Here is a 15,584-nt window from a genome sequence, read left to right as displayed (position 1 = left end):
CTAGCCCACACATATTTCATACTTCCTCCCTCTATCTTGTTTTATGGCGATTTCTCATTTCATGAACTGCAAATATGCATGCTGACATTTACAATGTAAACGGCACAGACGACTTGAAATGTAAACACTCAATGCGTGTCCAATGAGCATGTAGTATGATGAACTCACAGCAAAGCACATCATTGTATGCGACCTTCTCCACTTTCGTGCACAATCAATTGCAATGGACGTTCGAAACAATGGTTCTTACAACCTAAAACCTCTTACCTTTCTCTTCAGAAATCCTCTAGCGATTTTGAGAAAGAATTTAACCACGCAAGTCATCATCGCAATTTAGGGGCATGCCTCCGAGAAAGTGTACAACGCATAAAAATTATTTAAGCATAGTTCATCTTTTAATGGCGATGGACCATTTTCTTCACTGTGTCTGTGTATATTTGCGTGTATGTGTGTGTGCGTGTGTTTATACCTGCCTAGTGGCACTACTTTCAGACGCAGTTGCTGCTGAGAGAGTACTAAGAAAGCGGAAGAGATCCTTTATCTTTCCAATCGTGCTATGCTATTGTGATTTGTGTATGGGGTCTCGTGAAGCGTTGCCGCAAATGACAAAAGATGTTTATTATCTAATCAATAACGTCACTTCCTTTCTCACACGCCCGTCACAAAATTTCTTACGCGACGCTCAAACGTTCAATCAAGCGATGCGCATGGAGCGAAATTAATAAGGGAAAGTCTACGCCCTCGTCACTTGTAATGTTAAAGCTTCACTGACGACTAAAGCGGCCGACGCGGACGGAATGATCGTCTAAAGTAAATCGCATCGATTAGGTTAATTTCCCTGGTGAGCCTAAAGCCTTTTAGAATGTATTGCGACGGAAGAAGATCGCCTAGAATCGGTTCGGATGAAGGGAACAACAGCAAGAAGAAAAAAAAAACAACCCCTAGATGATGTCTTGAAATCAGAGATTAACAGCGTCCTTTTTTTTTTACTGACCATGGATTCAATCACAGAGATTATGAATGTATGAAGTACAAAGTGAGCTGGCTTGCATGCCGGAATTAAAAAAAAAACCTAAATCGCTTGTAGATTAAAACAAAACGAGAGACTGCCAGAATTCTCTAGATATCAAAATAATCTCGGATTATCTATGGTCCTTTTAGCTAGGTGGAACATTCTGTGGTAATTTTAACAAGAATTCCTCAGTGGCAACATTGTTGATTTCACGATATAAAACGTAACCCCCCCCCAAAGAAAATAAGAAATTCTTTTTTTTTTCTTTTGAATGCTTTTCTTACAAAACTGTCTGTTAGCTTTAAGATTTTGGAGATTGATTTGATTCGTTACCGAAATCTAGATTCATCGGTTGGAATTTCCTACTTGATAATAATGAAACGAATAACCTTACAGAGAAGATAATTGTAGCATGATTGATCGGTTGTTTACAGGAATCTCGAATATCCCCCCCCCCGAAATGAAATAACTTAAGTAATCATCATACAGTATGTGATTAATTAGTTTTTATTGAGTGCGTCATATTTGTCGTTAAATACGTGCAATGGTTGTGATATACAGAGCTAATCACAATTCATACAAGAATGGTTGGGGCCTCTAAAACCCGCTGCACACTACACGATTTTGCCCCGATTCACCGGTCTTAAGACCTCAAGACTAGAAGTGTGACGTCACAGTCTTGCCATTTTCTAGTCGTACGACTGGGTCTTAGCGCCAGTCGTAGAGATTTGACATGTTGAATTTCTACGACTGGTCGTAGGCTTTCACCCATTCACAATGCAGTAAAATGCAAGCGCACGCAGTGCGCACTGCGCGCACTTTAATTTTCCGCTTCGTCCTGACCTCATTAAGCTTATACATGTACCGATTCCAGGTAGGTAATCGCTGGTGTATGAAAGTTCTGTTTCAATTATAATGGAACTATAAGCAAGACGTAAGTGCGCCCTCATTGCCAACATGTATAAAGCGTGTTTAGACGAGATCCTGTTGCTTGTCGAGACTATTATCAGCTTCGTGCGATGGTGAAAGATTGCAGCACATTATCATTTATCTCCAGGGGCATCATCCCTTTGTCGTACGACTGAATGTGCGCCATTTATCTCGAGGTCTCGCAACATACATGTACACAATGCACATCAACCTACACTCACAAGCATATGCAGTACACTCATTATGCACGTTTACAAACACAGGATTTATATGTATACAAATCTACACAATTAATCCGCTATCGAAAACCTGCACTTTCACACACGCATCCTACCTTACACCTGCACTGATGCATTTTCTACTCACCCCCGGCAATGAATTTTAATAGTATGAAAAGATTTGCAAGGTCAAGTTTACCATAGTGCATTCTTTTCAGAGTCCGTCACCAAATTCAGTCATTCATTATCATTTAATTTTATAATTAATGATTTACCCGTTGTTATTGTACAATATATCTATTTTACTTTATGATTGGTAGGTGCATTTTTTGTGTCATGCGTACCTAATTGTTTTTGGAAAATTCTTTTTGACGTTAGAATTACTCTGTGAATAATGCAGAAATAGAATAAAATAAGATTACATAAAAACACGTTTCATATTCATTGTGTTGGGCCTTACCCACCACTACTATTATTTGGTTGCACATACACAAGTTTATTTCTCCCTCACTCTTTTACTTAGTATCCCTCCCATTTCGCCGTTTCCATACTAGAAATCCCATTCTTTCTCATTTTCTCTCTATCTATCTCTCTCTTTGCCACTAAGCACCTTCCTGCCCTCAAAACGTCAGACACCCACACAAAGTCTATTCAAATTGCAATACGCTAAAGTGTGCTAAGTACTCAAATGGCGTCAATTTTTCACAAAAACGCCTCTCTAATTGCGATGCCAGACAATGACGGGATTGACGTTGGGAACTGTGGTATTCAACCTTGGCACAATTCGTGGAAGGTATAGGAACCGAGTCTGGCAAGAAAACAGCTTCAGACGTATTCGATTACTGACTTGACGAGACTTTGTCGTGTCGTGTCGAGTCGTGTCGAGTCGTGTCGTGTTTCTGGGCAGCTCGACATCCGGACGTATTGGTGCTTGGTGAAATTGCTATAGAAGAAGCAAAAGAAAGAACTATTTCAACTATTATTAAACAAACTAAATTTGTACTCTTTAATGAACACCATTGTATTTGATAAATTTTCAAGATTTGAACGGTGAAATATGCCAAAGGAAGCCTCTAAAAAGAGTGAGGTGTGCAGCATTGTATACTGGATGATTTAGAGGAACATTAAATTCTTTATACCGATTTATTAACGGATTCGGAGAGAAATCATCTCATAGAAATACATGTACGTGCATAATTGACAGAACACTCAGGTATCCAGAGTAAATATGACAGATTCCAAGCAATGATAGCTTAACATTTCTTTCAATCACAACACGATTGTTAAGCCATTCCATTGTGGAGTTGACAATTCCAATGTTGACATCTCTTTCTGTAGAACACGATAGTCCGTATTCCCGAACGTACGTTACAGGATTTACATTTTCTTTTGTGACGTTACGGAAAGATAATCGTTTAGAAGAAATCACACAAGTCATTTGATTATAGCTTGTAGACAGAAATAGCTGCATGACACTATGTTGCTATTAACGCAAATTAAAATTACTCCAGTTAGTGTACGTGTATTGGTATGCTAAAGTACTAGCACCATATACAGTCACGCACTCACAAACAATATAACGTTGTCTGTTTATAATCAAAATCAATCACACCGGTTTTAATGAAGTCGTGTCCTGCGAAATTCCGTAACAATATAGACGATAAGTATGGTGATTGGTAACCTCCATCAAAAGAATAAGGAAAACCCCCTAAATGTCATGACTAAGAAACCAGCAAGCCATTTAACCTCTTTCTTCAACACCAGGGCATCGTTAAAGACCTTGGAAAGTTTGTTTTTATCACAACTGTGTAACTAAAGTCATGTAATTTGCTAGGCTGATTTCTCCTCTTGTTTACATTCGAGTCCGTTTCCTATTTCCTGGGCAGCCAATAAAACCACATCTGGACTTTATTTACTCTGGTTGTTAAATAGATGAAGTGCGTCAATTGTCCACCCCGTGATGGATGTTTAGCGAGCAGACGACGAAACAAACGAGGTAGTCATTGCGCGGTACGGCACGACATTCGTCCAAACTCGCGCCAAGCCATAAGGGCGGTCTCATTACGACTGTTCATGAAAACAAGTTCGATACGTGTCCCATCTTGGGCGGTTTGAATTGTGGCCGAATTGCCTCAGTGATTGCTCGATTCATGTGCTGTTACTTCCACATCGTGTATGTCTGTGACCGAGCTCACTTTCCACCCATTTCCGGCCGTAACTCGAATAATATTGAATTCGAGAGGAAAATCCCACTTTGTACTTTCAGAGCTTAGGTGAAGCATGTTTTTAACCCTCTTGTCGATTGTACGCAAGCCTCTGATATGCCTGACTTTCTGTGGTATAGGATGTAACTTGCCGATGTCCTCATTTTCGAGTAGAGTATTCTTTCACGTCTTGACGGAGCCGACATAATTGGATAAGATGAGTGTTTTCATAGAGATGAATTTTGTTACATTGTTTGTTTGTTTGTTTGTATTTATTTCCAGATCATGTATAAAAAGGCACATATAAAAACATATCAAAATTATGTACATCAAAGTAATACGGAGAATAGCCCAAATTCAGTGATATTTTCAGAATAAGACTGTTCTTCCTTGGGGTTCTTAAAGTACAGTTTGCCAATAACCCCCCCCCCCAAAAAAAAAAAAATACATACATTAATCTTAACAGGAAACAGAAACAGAAACAAAAGCTAAAACAACACTTAAAAAGCAAAAACAAAAACAAAAAAATACACTGAACGATATTCCAGGGTTATATTCATGGTTTGAAAATAGTCATATTCATAATAAATGAAAAAAAAACAAATCATGGGCAAATTGTTCGAAATAATAATTAAGTAATATTTTAAAAGATCTCTAAGTTGTACCATTTCATAATTCAATCGGTATATGTTATAATATGAAACAGCCCTTTAAGGAAAGATGTTCTTTTGCAGCTATTTGTTTTAGGTTTGGGTAAATTCAAATTTTGATTCGACCGTAGTGCATAATTGGATTTGATGTTTTCAGTCAAATAATTTAGAGTAGAATTATTCAATATTTTATATACCATGATACATAAATGTTTTCTATGACGGCATTCCAAAGATTTCCACATTAATTTTTCGTGAACATGTTGATTGGAAACGTGGGAAAATGGATTAACCTTCAAAATAGTTCTGCCAGCGCTATTTTGAAATTTTTACCAAGAAAGAAGATAACTTTTAGAAGCTGACTGCCATACAACATCTCCATAATCAAGATGAGGGAGGGTGACAGTTTTATAAATCATATTCAAACTGTATAAATCCAGAGATCAGTTTTGACTTTATAGGAAATCAGGTGTCACTCTCTATAGCGTTTTTTACGAAAATGTCCTCGTCACTGTTGCCTATAGTTGAAAAAATATCGATAAGAATAATTCAAGAGTAATTTTATCATACGCTCTTTTTACTGTGCCACAGACATGACAGAAATACTGTATTCAAAGGGAGCAAAACATTGTCAGTTTCGTTTGGAGAACCGTAAAAAAGTAACAATTTATTTGTTTAAAATTCCTTCGATACAAATGCTGATCATATTGTAGGCCTATACCCTTGACCATTAATTTCACGTCATCCCTCCTCGCTCTTTCTCCCGAAAAACTGGTCAGGTATGAACAAGCATCTGTAAGCACATACAACCAAATGTTCACACTTACACATTACTTAATTCTATTACTGTGTCTCTATCTGCGCACTGTAAAACATGATATATTCGCGGAATGAAATTATCGCGAATTGGAGCCGATGGCCTTTTTCGCTACACTAAAGTTTCGCGAATTGCCACTGGCATTCAATGCATATATTGTAGACAAGAACTTTTAAGCTGCATATTAATTTCGCGAATCCTGGCTCTCGCGAAATTCGCGATATCAAAATGCACCCAAACACTCCTCGCCTTAACATCGATATCATTACTGTCTGAACAAAAAAATAAAATAAAATAGATAAGATAAAAAAAATAACTCTCACACACGAAATCTTATCAAGATTTCCAACTATGGTAGGCCTCAGCGAAATACGTACATCTTATCACCTCTAACACTGAAGTCATGAATCCCCGGTGTTTACCACTGAGGGAGCTAGAAAATGTCAATCGGTCACCTCAATTATTCCCACTCATTTGCATCGTCACCCCCTTTTTATAATGACGACGGCGTTTTGCTAGACAAGTACTGACTTGATGAGATTTTAGATTGCATTTAATTGCAAATAAATAGTACTTAGGCATGAAAAGAAATATGGGTTCATTCTTCATTTTAGTCGTCCTTTCTTCGAATTCCAGTTTCTTCAGGCGAGAGAAAAGAAAATGGAGGAAAATGATTGTGAGGTTTGCAAAAGAGAAGGAATTCTAATTTTTGCGGATGCGGAAGTTTTCCCTCAGCCAGACTTGCACATTAATGCAGTGTTGGCCAACTTGATCGACGGAACCCAAATGCCGGTGGAGACGTGTGACCGGCATTCATGTAACGTTACGCGCTCAGCGCGCACGTGGACGTGCACGTAACGTCGCTTTTATATGCAGACAAAGAGATTTCATCTCTTTGTTTTCATCTCTTTGTATGTAGATGACTATAATTTTTCAGCCTCTGCTGATTACACCGCTTACTCGTGATAGGCGCAAATTGATAATTACTATCAATTATATTTGTGACATAATAACACCAACAACACAAGCAAGACTAAGAAGGAAGAAGGACATCCATTAACATTGTTTTTATGATTGAAATAATTTTATGCACACACAATGTCATGTCATATACGTTACAGAATATTTAATGCACGTTTTCCTCTTCCTCTCCCTCTTCTCCCCCCCCCCCCTCTCTCTCTCTCTCTGCTGTAGCCACTTTTCAGCGAGCATTAATTATTTCACTTGATGTAATGGAATTGAAACCAAGAAGTCCGTTATGGCTATATTAAATGGCAGCATTTTTCCGGTATGTTTTCAACAGGAATCAAGACCGGCAGGTGTGTGAATACAACCAACCCGGAAGACGCTCAACCAACGACGGTGTGTGAAGTCCGGGCGTGGTGCCCCGTTGAAGTGGACATTCAACCACTGTAAGTAGTCCCCCTGTGTACCCTGGAAATGTCGCCAGTGCTACTACATGTATGAAAAGCATCCTCGAATTGTCCATCCGTATAGCAGTTGATACCTTGTATTCTGTTCAGTTCAGTTCAGTTCAGTTTTTATTTCTGCATTTCAAAATCAATACAAATCAACAAATCAACAAAATACTTACATAGTCATTTACACAGCTAATATTCGTAACGTTTGGATCTTACATACATTTTCTTTTTTTTTTCAAGAACGAATATCATATATGAAAGGAAGCAATAGGAAATGATAAAAATGAAATGCAGGGGACCATCATCATAAGCTAAGCTTGACGAGGATGATGGCCCCAGGTAAAGAGATACATAAAGAAAATCTTGCCACTCACTGAGTGGGGGGTAATTGTGCAATGAGCTCAACGAAGAGATACATAAAGAAAATCTTGCCACTCACTGAGTGGGAAGTAATTGTGCGAAGGGCGTGCGGTGCAGTGCGGTGTGCATTGTGTTGGGATGAATCTTGGTTTGTACGTTGAGTGTTATTTTGTGTATCAGTGTGATGAGGTGAATGTTACTTCAGTTATGGCCGTGAACTCATTGTTTAGGGTGTTTGTTGACCAGGTGGTATGAATATTTATGTGTCAGAAGTATACTGGATTATGAGGGTGTTTTTTAGTTCTCGTTTGAAAATGTTCAACGACGTACGTTGTTTTAAATTTGGGGGTAAAGAATTCCAAATATCTGGTCCATTGTGCTTTAATGATTTTTGAGCTAAAATGATTCTGGGGTTTTCGAGATGGTAATCGGACGACTGACATGTTGGATATGAATGAACGGTGAAATTTGGAGTGAAGAAGCCATCAAAAATTTTTGGAAGACAATTAAATGTATATTTATACATAAAAACAGCAGTTTGAAAGGTGTGAAGATCCTCAATTTTCAATGTTTTTAGTTGACGAAATAGGGGATTGGATGGGGATAAGTAACGGGAATTGGTAATCAAACGTACAGCACGTTTTTGGAGAGTAAAAATTGGATTGATTTTAGTTGAGCCACAGTTTCCCCAAGCGATATTGCAGTATGTGATTGTCGTACTGATGAGTACAATGCGTAGAAATGACAGGTTAGAGCGAAAGATTGAAATTCAACTCTATGGGTGTACCAACTGACTGACGAAGTACAAGTTGAGTACTGGCCAAAATTAAAGGCAGTACTTAACGCAATCGTGGCGATACTCACTTGTCTTTAAACATCTAGTAATGTCTGAATCTGTACTGAAAATCTTAAAATTATCTCGAGGTTTGGCGAAATAACGTATGACATAGCAAACGCAGTCAAATTTGAAAGAATAAAAAAACACCTAAAAAAGCCTTCTTAAAATTGCGAACATTTTCATTGAAAAACATCAACCGCGCCACCAACCACATCAACCCTTATTCATGTTGATGGTTCGACTTTCTTATCTTTAGATGGAGATCTATGTCCCGAAAGTTCCGAAAGTTTTGCTTGCCAAAATTAACACTGATAGAATATGGATTCTCTGTCATTACTACATACGATTTATATGTCCTACACGAAAATAGACTCCGACGAATGTCAATCAATAATCTTCTAATACTTTCCGTGATAAAAACCCTTTTTATCATTTTATCTGTTTATAGGACAGCATTATTCATATCGCCTTCGTTCATAACGCCGTACAAAATTATAAACCTCAGATCAATGTTTGAGACAATCGAAGGGGATCACAGCACTTATAATATCATCTTCCTTTTTCAAGTATTTTGTTTATTATACGGCAGCATGTGCAATAAATTAAAACATGAAGTTATCTTCTTCATAGCCTCCGAAAAGTTGATATCGAAAATGAAGTGCATGGCTACTTTGATGCGAAGCTACAGGCGCTTGAGTTTGATGAATGCATCTTTGGTCGTTAGGGTATGTTGTTTATCTCATGGCAACCCCCAAGAGATGCTATATGATGAATGATTATGGTGATGATGAAAGAACAACAAACCTTGGCCTAGGGACATAGGAAGCAACCGCGAACAGACTGACATCTTCTAACATTAGGATGATAAACATCACGATGTTGCAGTCTCCATATTTCACCCAACCAGACTTGTGCACATACCGGCGTTGGCTCCGTGTATACACTCTAAATCACGCTGACATAATATTGATGTCAAAACCGCCACATTTGGAACTTACATCAATTAGCGCTGGTCTTAGCAATGCGTTATGAACAGGATTTTCAACCGTTCGTGAGCAAATTAATTCATGTGCCGCATGTCAATGAAGGATTTCACGTTAGAATGATTCGGAAGAGATCACATACAGTAGGATTTATGAGCAGAATTGATATATGCATGATTTAGGCGTATCGCGCATGTAAATGATATCAACAGCAGCAAGTTGCTTCGATATCATTATCACCAAATCCAGATCCCAGCATCTGCCGAAATCCTATTTTCCGTATCCTCCTCGAGCTATTTTAATAAAACTAAACAATACTTTCCAAACAAAAGTAAGCAAAGCGTAGTCAAACACAGCCTTGCATCATGGGCTAATTGATTGCTACAGCCGAACACGAATTAAATCAAGGAACTGCGTATTTCTGGTTGCACCAGCACCCTCGGCAATCTCTTTTCAACCCTTTGGTTCGTCAAATGGCGTTACAACGCATGAAAACGCCTCATACGCCGCATTTCAGCTTTCTTGTCACTGATTAAGAATATGTATATGAAACACGTCATCCGGTGAACTGGACATTCAATGGGATAAAAACTGTCACTCATCAGGGTTGTGGAATCCACAGCACAATAAATGACGTGCCGTTGAGTTCTACCAACCCTCAGCTAAATTCACTGGACTCGTCTTTCAAGATCATACTGTGAACTTGTCTCATTTCATACCCACGAGCTAATATCTCGGACATTTAGCATATGAAAAAAAGAAAGATGCAAGTATTGTCACTGTTTTTGACAATTGCGCTCACTTTCAGGGCAAATTTGATGATTTCCAATAGAACGGCACTTACACTAATTGAGGCCAGAGGGAATGCGAAATAGTTTCACCACAAGAGCGAACTACATGTTTTGTGAAGTTGGAAACCGTTCTGCTGTGTCTTTCGGGACAAAGGTCTTGATTAGAAGCACTGCTGTTTTCATTATCTGCTTTCTTGATTTATACTATCTGTCTGCTGATGAAAGCTACACTTATGTGAAAATAGGAAGAATATTTCATCTTTTTTAGTAGTGCAGGAGAATTCAGATCAAAGAAAGCTTCTACCCACAAACGTTTTCTATTACAGGCCCATCACACGCCCATATTCGTGAAAGTTTAACTTCACAGAAGGGTCTACTATACAGGTTCGCTTTTATTCACACATGGTCATGTTTACACCCTTAGGCTTATGCAATGATAGCAAGAAGTGATTGTATGTCATGCTGCCATTTCTCTTGCATAATTTCAGGCACACCTATAATGTTTTGTTCTTTCATGCCTCAAACTTTTAAAAAAAATGTTGATGAATGTACACAGTGCGGTCACAGATAGAAACAGTTTCACGAAACTGGGTTCATTTCCTGTTTTCTCCAACGTCGCGGATACGATTTCTTCTTGCGGAATGGATCACCGGCTCAAAAAATCCGACAAAGAATTCCACTTTTCTGAGTACTCCATATACTTTGGACTAAATTTGGATATTTAGCAGTTAGTTACATTAAGGGAGAGGTCGACCTCCTCAGCGTACGGGGATGGCTCGCGGTGATTTGGAATAGAATGGACAAGATAATACCGGTACTAATGCGCATGGGATGAATGGAAATCGGCCGACATCGGAGCTTTCGGGAGGTTGACGATATCGAGCAAGCGCGAGGCGGGAAACCGGTCGGTGAGGGGAAGAGGGAGGGGAACGTGGCCAGTCGGTTTAATAATGAACGGTTTGTTTAGAGCGAAGGTTCGAAGTGAATCGTGTTCTACGGTAGAAAATTGTAATTAAGTTTATTGCCTGACCTTTCAGCCATCCCGGGAGGGATCCATTTTTCAACGTCAGCAGACATAATGCATTCTGCTCCAAGAAACACATTACATTTTTCGTTCTTCTTCATTTTGCGTGTGTGAAAGGAATGTCAAATTTGTCTTGACAAAAAATGTATTCTTCTTGTCGCAGCAGTATGTCAAACAATCACATCCCATATTAGTTGTTACACTTAACCGCCAAAGTTGCTGTCCTTTAGACAGTAATTGTCAGATAAAAGACATCTTAAAGGTAAATGCGTAGCCCTGCGTTCTGGTCACATTCATCATTATTCCCATGTGAATGAAAGCCACACTTTGGAGATCCTTAAATGTTTTTAAGGATCTTTTAAGGATGTTTTGGTTTTATACAACCTGGTCTATGACAATCCTTGAATTGTTATCTCATCATTCTATTTCGATGTACAATTCTCCTGTCCTAGCCAGGGTAAAGGAGGCAGCGCCGCACCTCCTTTTTTCCCCCTGTTTTGGGCAAGGTGTTGAGCAAGGTGTTATCAGTGATAACTCCTTGGTTCGAGTGACCAATCTCTCGCCACCTTACGTCTCACTCTCTTAATTCGTCACATGCTCTCAGGGTGTCGGTGAAGCAATAAATTCCTCGACTCGAGCAGAAATCGCCACTTAACGATCGAGGAGCCTTTTAGGGGCGACTTGACCAATTCACAGCGTCGAGTTATCGCTTGGAGGAGACTGCATGTTTGTTGTAGCAAGGCCGACTTCCGCTAGGCGAATGCCGGCCCATGTTTCTCCTCGTAATCTGCTTTCACTGCCCATTGCATCTCCAATTAATCACTCAGATTCATTCACTAAAGAATTTCATTTCTTTAAATTTATTCGGTCCAATCAACACCTTTCGCTCAGGAGCGACTGGAGAATGGCCAAAACATTCTCATACATTTCCGGCTATATAGTGACTGGCTGGCAGATACTAACAAAGAGCAAATTCATGTCCCTATTCACGCGTCCAGCCTCTCGCGCAATTTTATTTGTGTTTCGGACTGGTTATGCCATCAAGTTCGCAACCTCTGCAAATTTTGGGAAATGCATGGAAAGGCTTATCGCAGCATCCATAATCTCTTCCACAGTGAGTTCACTCCGTCCCCGCCAATTCTTTTTCAATACTTCTTTTGAGGGCCGTCTACGAGCTATCGTCACAAGGTTAACCCCCCAAACAGAACCTGCCTTTTGATCGCCATACTCCAGGGCTGGCGATGCGCAATTATTTCAATAAGCCTCGTTTCATATTTTGGCGGCAGATAATGCAAAGTGTACTATTTGAAGGTCACCACATTGCAACGCTTACGTAGACAGCTGGAGAAGAAAGTCATTCGCTGTATGTTCCTTCTCTGTCTTTCTCTCCAACATCCATTTAACATATTCAAAGAAATTGTGATGGACATTAAAAACCGCATCCAACCTTAAGACAATAAACCTCTTCATAAGATTAAAAACAACGACAAGTAAAACATTTAACTGTCATCTTCAGTACGCTCCCTGCGCAAATATGTTTCTTGTCTGCAATATTATATTGATATCTGGACAAAGTGAACCAAATGATGAGATTAATTCCCAGTCAATCTCTAGTGCAGGGCGGGCAATATTTGGCCCGCGATGACGCTCAAGTTTCAAAGTGATCGCTGAATGGGCACGTGATTGGCTTTCCAGTGCACCTATCTGCCTGCCCCATTCGAGGGCCAACCAACCAAGGAATCTGCCCGAGAAGATACGGGGGACAAACATCCAAACCAAAACACCATCTGATCATTGGCAAAGACATTTCTGTCTGGCATTATTTCCAAACCTTTCATGACATGAGATTCAATTCACTTCACGATGATTCATGCAAGAATTATGCCATTTTTCCCCATTTCCCTTATTTAGTTAGTTTTTTTTTTGTATCTCAGTTTATATTTAAGACACTTGGGAAGTATTTGCAATTTTCTAAAACAAAGTTTTCGTCTAGATGATTTCCGCTATTCCGCTATCAAAATAGATGACAATATAGTCGAATTTCGAATGGCACTATTCTGAAACAGTTTTTTTTTCTTTTTTTTAAGGAGAAATGTTTCATCCATCAAAAGTCTTGTTGTCGTGGATGCTAATCATGTGATATATCAATTACAAATAAATTAGATGATGTGTAAACTACACCCAAGTTAAACATTGTCGGCGCAGATTGATTCAACTTAAGAGTAGTTGTGATAGTTTTTCGCCACGAAAAAAAATAATCAATATCTTTTATTGTTAGAAAGTGGCTCCGCCCTTGCCATATCTTTATCTATGCAGTCATATTCGCAATTCAAGAAAGAGAAAAACATGGAAACCAAATTTGCCGACAAATAAACGAGAACGAAATAACGTTGTTTGCTGAACAAAGACTGTGTGAGTACATGGAGTTCCAACCTATGGTCTGTCTTACTACGGACAGCAGATTTCATCGTCACATTCTTCATTACACAGCCACAACCTCCGACACTGTACGGATACTTAAAATGATACTCTCCCTTCCCGCATCTGCTGATTCGTTTTTCCGTTGCCATGGCAAAGCAATAAGCCAGACCATTCTCCCAAAGCTGCATTCAGTCATTCCTGTCGAATAGCGCAAACTAATCTGCTAGCCTCTTGTCCCAAGTTTGCCCTCCCGAATCTTTTTTATTTATTTTTTTTTTTTTTTGGCGGGAGAGGCAGGCAAATTCTCTTCCCTTGGCATTGTGCGAGAGACAGGAGGGCTTGAGGAGGAGGGATAGCTTTCCCACCCAAAATTCGTGACAAATACAATCGTCATTTCGTCGAGAATAGTTCCATGATTTTGCATAGAGTTCGGGCGGGCATCCAATAAGCTCGACCTGTTTGAAAGAAACATCCTCAAGTTACTCTGATGCAATTTCAAACTCTGTCGTCATGAACGCGTCGCTTTCAAATGTCCTCCTTTTTGTCTTCCTTGGTTTAGGAGGTTCGAACACCCCCCCCCCCCCTTATGAGTACATTACGACAAGCACAGCAGAAAAAAAATCGCTTGTGTTTTTCTCTATCACGAGCTCGTTCAGCAATGCAAAGGTGTGTGTGAGTATGTATGTGTGTGTGTGTGTGTGTGTGTGTGCGAGCGTGTGTGTGTGTGCGAGCGTGTGTGTGTGTGTGTTTGTGTGTACATCTGTCTGTATGTGTGTGCTGTGCGAACGATATGGTGGCATACTGTTATGAAGTTACCCGTGCCGAAATGTCAAACTATACATACTCCTCTAGTTTGGAAGTACGTGCTATGCTGTTAACATGGCAGAGCACAGTAAAACAAGTTCGAGCGGTCCGAGGAGCGGTCATAGATTCCGAGGAAAGTTTTATGCTGCGAGCCCATTTTTGATACTGTGCTTCAGTGTTTCGCTGACATGAGACAGTGGAATAAATCTCTTACATTGCAAAGCGCCCCCAGTTAGATGGACCGTTCCAAGATTGTATAAATTCGTACCCGACGGGCTAGTTTAAAATACCTACGAGTCTTTCTGTCATATCGACCTATTGGTGGTTATCTTGTGTCACGTGATATTAAAGTGTCCTCTTGGGACATCATTCTGTGCATCATAAATGGATTGCTTTAATGCCACTCTGACCTAGCAACCTCACAGTGTTATACTTTCAAACCAGATGAAGCAAAGCTGTGAATGCTATTTTAAGTAGTTCCATCAACTGTGAAGTTCATGTTCAAGCGGGCTGTGTTGCTTCAAGAAAATGAATATCACTTATGTTCTGTGCCCCTTTCCACTTTAACAGGATTTTTACATTTTTTCCTCAAGAAGAACATTGAATATGATATATCATATTTATTTTTTTCCGTTTTCTTATGTTGTGAGCTATCACTAGCAGCCAGGTCTCTGAATGCTGAATTGGTTGTTTTTCCACACAATTCTTCGGTATAGTAATGAGGTCATTTTGCCGGACATCTTTTCAATTAGTTTCGTGTCTTCGAGCGTTTGCTCTGTCCAATATTGACACTACAGTCACATCCGAAGCAGGCCTTTATCAAGACATCGCACAAATCGATATGTGTTCCTTTTCTTTCGTTACTAGCAGTCCACGAGAAATGATGTCCTTGTGATAGAGTTAGAGACGGCATTGTTACGTAACAACCTACAGCATAATGATGAAAGCAAACACTGGAAAATGAAAAGAGAAAACACGCGCTCATGACCATGACTATTTTCAAAACAAGCTGTTTAGATCTCCGTCTCGCCCTTGAGAGGTGGGATATAAAATATATTTGGCACCACCATCGTTGAGACTCGTGATGCGCTGCAGTCTCCTTATATTTTTC

General features: G+C 39.5%; 1 protein-coding gene across 1 annotated transcript in view; it reads left to right on the top strand.

Moving 5' to 3' along the window:
• The window catches only part of LOC139711434 (P2X purinoceptor 4-like), a 177,436-nt gene that overhangs the window by 119,282 nt on the left and 42,570 nt on the right, over positions 1-15,584 (top strand). The window contains exon 5 of the mRNA XM_071623317.1: positions 7,135-7,243. Coding sequence (XP_071479418.1) covers positions 7,135-7,243 — 109 coding nt within the window. The remainder of the gene's footprint in view (positions 1-7,134; positions 7,244-15,584) is intronic.

This window comes from Diadema antillarum, unplaced genomic scaffold, assembly GCF_040938485.1.
Source record: "Diadema antillarum isolate AM-2024a unplaced genomic scaffold, OU_Dant_1.0 seq00001659_RagTag, whole genome shotgun sequence".
In the NCBI taxonomy this organism is placed as follows: domain Eukaryota; kingdom Metazoa; phylum Echinodermata; class Echinoidea; order Diadematoida; family Diadematidae; genus Diadema; species Diadema antillarum.
This window is presented reverse-complemented; position numbering and strand designations above follow the sequence as displayed.